Consider the following 4,596-nt stretch of genomic DNA (forward strand, 5'->3'; position numbering starts at 1 on the left):
AATGCTCTCAAGAGGAAAAGGATTTTTTTTACAACTCAACTAAAATAATAAATTCTTTCTTTTTTTTTTTTTTTTGAGAAAGATTCTCATTATTACCCCAGGGCTAGAGTGTCATGGTGTCAGCTGAGCTCACAGCAACCTCAAACTCCTGGGTTGAAGTGATCTTCCTGCCTCAGCCTCCCAAGTAGCTGGGACTATAGGCACCTATCATCACATACAGCTAATTTCTTTTTAGTAGAGACAGGGCCTCAATCTTGTTCTGGCTGGTTTCTAACTCTTGAGCTCAAGGGATCCTCCCACCTCAGCCTCCTGGAGTGCTAGGATTACAGGGGTGAGCCATCATCCCCAACCTTCTAAGACAATAAATTATTAATTAGGCTATCTAATATTTCTCACTCAAAAATTAATCAACTTGCTACAGTCATCAATCAAAAAAATATCTGCAGGACAGAAGCTAATCACTTAAGTGTGATTTACCAGTCTCTAAGCTTATCTTTAAATTGTCTTCATATCGCAAAACAAAAGACAAAATTAACATAAGAGAAAAATGTCATCTCATTATTAAAATCCTTACTACAGTGCAAATACTATCAATTTCAAAAGACTCTTGGACACATGTAAGCCAACTGATTTTGTAGATGAATGACCCTGACACCCAGATGAGATGAAATGACATGCCTAAAAGTCACACAGGAGAGCTAGAAGAGAAAAAAGCATTTTTTTTTTTTTCCAAATAAGCAGACAAGATTTTTCACATGTTAATCAAAAAGAATCAAGATCAGATTAGGAAGAAATGAAGAATAAAAAGCACGTTACACATAGATTTAAAGAACCAGTCAATCTGCTGCCCACTAAACTAAAATTTTCTCTAAACATACCAATACATATCCATCAAACGCTTAACCTTAAAATATTAGAATCTTGGAAAATTCAATTTACAAAGATATCATTAATTGCATTGTTATAATAAAATTAGTTCATTAAACGTGAAAACATCAAACAGCACCAATACCAGAAAGTTAAGAAGTTGAATACACTGTTATTTAAAATAATGTATAGTCACTGATTGGGACAGAAATGAACAATAGCCACTAGCAAAACCACTTAAAACAACTATTTGACATAAAGGTAATATGTAAAGACTGGTATTTGCCTTTTTTCCACTGATAGGTCTGTGCCTAACTATCTCAGCAGTGGGTCACATGGAAAATATTAAGATGCATTTTTAAATTGCTCAACCTTGAACCATGATACTACATAACCCAAAGTGTGCCAGTATAAGCCAATGGTTGCATTTTTGGGTATCCTAACTATTCTTATGTGTCCCAACTAAAAGAAAGCACAGAACAACTTCCTTATCAAGTATTAGAGCAAATGTTCTCTATGAAACAGCAGCAAGGGATTTACAAATGGACTATTGGACAGTGTATCAAAATGCTACTAAGGAAAAGACAGCAGCAATTACTCTAATAAGAGCACATTATTCCTCATGGAATCCCATATTTTCTTATCTCTAGTTCCTTAATTCCTGGAAGACTAGAGATGAATATATGTGTATAAATGGGGCTAGAGAGAAAGAAGCTCTAAATGGCCTAGTGTTCATGTTTTTAATCACCGAAGATAATTTGATGCTTACAGAGAAACTCCACCTATATCTAAATTTTTTTAAGCACACAGCACTAAGATGCTGGCAAAACTTTTCTGTTTACCCAAAACTAGCACTGCAGATTTAAGTGAAAATGAAATAGGCATGGTTTGTTGTTTATACCACCCTCTCTCTGTTCCCTGATCCTTCCATCAGGTGAGCTGAAGACTACCTGGTTTAAAATATTTGGTAATTCAGTGCAGAAAATTAAGGTCACAGACAATGTACAACAACTTTTAATACACCATTAATACTAATGATTAAAAATTATTGCATAGTCTTATGCATTTACCCTAAAACATTTTCTGAAAGTAAACGAATTATATAAAAGACAAATAACCCTTTAAAACATGGATGGCCTTTACTACCTCGATCGTCTATCCTTTTTTGTCTTTTCAGTACTTTTGTCCATTGTTTTCTCATTATCTCCTCTGCACTTTGGGCAATACCATTTCCCCTTTGGTTTATAGGTAAGTGAAACACATGAAAAGTGAAACCACTCAATTGGACATTGTTCATTGTCACATCCTATCATTTCTCCATAAGACACTTGGTTGCACAAACAGTATGTGGGTTCATTGGGATCTATTGCAAACTCAACAGGTGAAGCTTCTCTTTCCTGCTTGGCCTTGGAGCGTTTCTTCTTCTTAGCCGACTTGGATTTCTTTTCCTTAGGTGGCTGATCATCACAGTCTTCAATCCCATTTGTCATGTGACATAAGTCTCGGCTTTCACTGGTTCGCTGTCTGCGGGGTCTTCTGGAAGATCTTTCTGGTTGGCTGGAATCCATCTTTGCTTTCTCTGAGGCTCGCTCACTTTCAGCAGGATCCTGGAAACACTGTGAATGCAATTCCATTTGTCTTGCCCGATTTTCCACCAATTCCAGCATCTGTGTGACGATCTGAATTTTTTCATCTCCCAATTCTTGACTATTGATTAATGCTCTCTGGAGAAGCTGCTGTAGGCGTTTTTTCTGGTTTAAATCATCTTCTTTCTTATATTTTTCATAGACATCATCAATTTCCTTTAATGTTTCTAGAAAAAGAAAAGTGAGTACGTTATCATGTGTTAGCACACATAACATTTCCAACTTATTTTTCACAGAATTGGTCTAGTCAAAACTCAAACCATGAAAGCATGCTCCTATAGAGTATATGTATGCATTAACATGATTTCCCATACACAGACCACATTATCTAACGTTCTAATGTGAAAGTATACTTCACTAGTATACTTTCAGAGAAACTCTACTACTCATTAATCTGTATTTAAAAAGATGAGAAGTCTGGGCAGGGTGGCTCACACCTATTACCCTATACTCTGGGAAGCTGGGGAGGGTGGATTGCTTGAGTTCACAAGTTTGAGACCAGCTTGAGCCAGAGCAAGACCTTGTCTCTAAAAATAACCAGGTGTTATGGCGGGCACCTGTAGTCCCAGCTACCTGGGAGGCTGAGGCAAGAGAATTTTTAAGCCCAAGAGTTTGAGGTTGCTGCTACAAAGTAAGACTCTGCCTCAAAAAATAAATAAATAAATAAATAAAAATAAAAAGAGGAGAGATGTATGTCTAATTAATGATCAAAAGTCCAATGGACAAGAATACTATATGCTACATTAGAGTCTACCTAATGCCAAATTGCTTATATCTCCTTTGAACTCCAAAAATGGCATTATAAATAAAACTAACATTTAGGAGGATCTCTTGAGCTCAGGAGTTCAAGACCAACCTGAACAGGAGTGAGACCCTGTCTCTAATAAAGCTAGAAAAATTAGGCCAAGTATGGTGGCTCATACCTGTAATCCTAGCACTCTAGGAGGCCTAAGCAGGTGTATAGCTTGAGCTCATGAGTTCAAGACCAGCCTGAGCAAGAGCGAGACCCCATCTCTACCAAAAATAGAAAAACTAAGGCAAGAGGATGGCTTGAGCCCAAGAGTTGGAAGTTGCTGTGAGCTAAGATGCTATGGCACTCTACCTAGGGAAACAGCTTGAGACTTTTGTCTCAAAAAAATAAATAAAACTAGAAAAATTAGCCATGGTGGCACATGCCTGTAGTCCCAGCTACTCAGGAGGCTAAGGTAGGAAGATTGCTTGAAGCAGGAATTTTAGGTTGCGCTGAGCTACTACTCACCACTGTACTCTACCCAGGGCAAGAGAAGTAGATTCTGTCTCAAAAAAAAAAAAAAAAAAAAAAAATAGCAGACATAAGAATTTCTTAGCTTCCCATCATTTTATCATCTTAGTTTTAATAGTTCTTTTATTTTAGCATCACACAGGAAATTGTAAAAATCAAACTATTTCCAGGGTAGGTTCTGGTTCTAGCATCAACTGACCAAGGCACTGACAAAATTATAGTAAAGTCAGCACTGGATCACTCTGCCTTTGTAGACAACTCAGCAATTAGTTCTAAATTTTCTGAACTGCTGATTTAGTTGTATATCATGTGGGACATAAATGTAACTCAAGTAAAAATAGTTGAGTTGGCTCGGCGCCTGTGGCTCAGTCGGCTAAGGCGCCAGCCACGTACACCTAAGGTAGCGGGTTCGAATCCCCAGCCCGGGCCGCCAAACAACAATGATGACTGCAATCAAAAAATGGCGGGGCGTTGTGGCGGGCGCCTGTAGTCCCAGCTACTTGGGAGGCTGAGGCAGGAGACTCGCTTGAGCCCAGGAGTTGGAGATTGTTGTGAGCTGTGATGCCATGGCACTCTACCCAGGGGGATAGCTTGAGGCTCCGTCTCAAAAAAAAAAAAATAGTTGAGTCACTAGAAGGTATAAAATAACTAAAAATATAAATTCAGATTTCACCAAAAATTTAATTTTATTCAACTGTTTTCTTTCTTTCTTTTTTAGAAACAAGAGTCTCACCTTATCACCCTTGGTGGAATGCTGTGGTGTCACAGCTCACAGCAACTTCTAACTCCTGGGCTTAGGTGATTCTGTTGCCTCAGCCTCCC

General features: G+C 38.1%; 1 protein-coding gene across 2 annotated transcripts in view; it reads right to left on the minus strand.

Moving 5' to 3' along the window:
* Window positions 1–1,858: 1,858 nt before the first annotated feature.
* The window catches only part of ING2 (inhibitor of growth family member 2), an 8,768-nt gene continuing 6,030 nt past the window's right edge, over window positions 1,859–4,596 (minus strand). For both annotated transcript variants that reach the window (XM_003792791.3, XM_023514921.1), the window contains exon 2: window positions 1,859–2,680. In XM_003792791.3, coding sequence (XP_003792839.1) covers window positions 2,010–2,680 — 671 coding nt within the window. In that variant the 3' untranslated portion in view covers window positions 1,859–2,009. The remainder of the gene's footprint in view (window positions 2,681–4,596) is intronic.

The sequence above is a fragment of the Otolemur garnettii genome, unplaced genomic scaffold, assembly GCF_000181295.1.
Source record: "Otolemur garnettii isolate 467f Iridium unplaced genomic scaffold, OtoGar3 scaffold00061, whole genome shotgun sequence".
In the NCBI taxonomy this organism is placed as follows: Eukaryota; Metazoa; Chordata; class Mammalia; order Primates; family Galagidae; genus Otolemur; species Otolemur garnettii.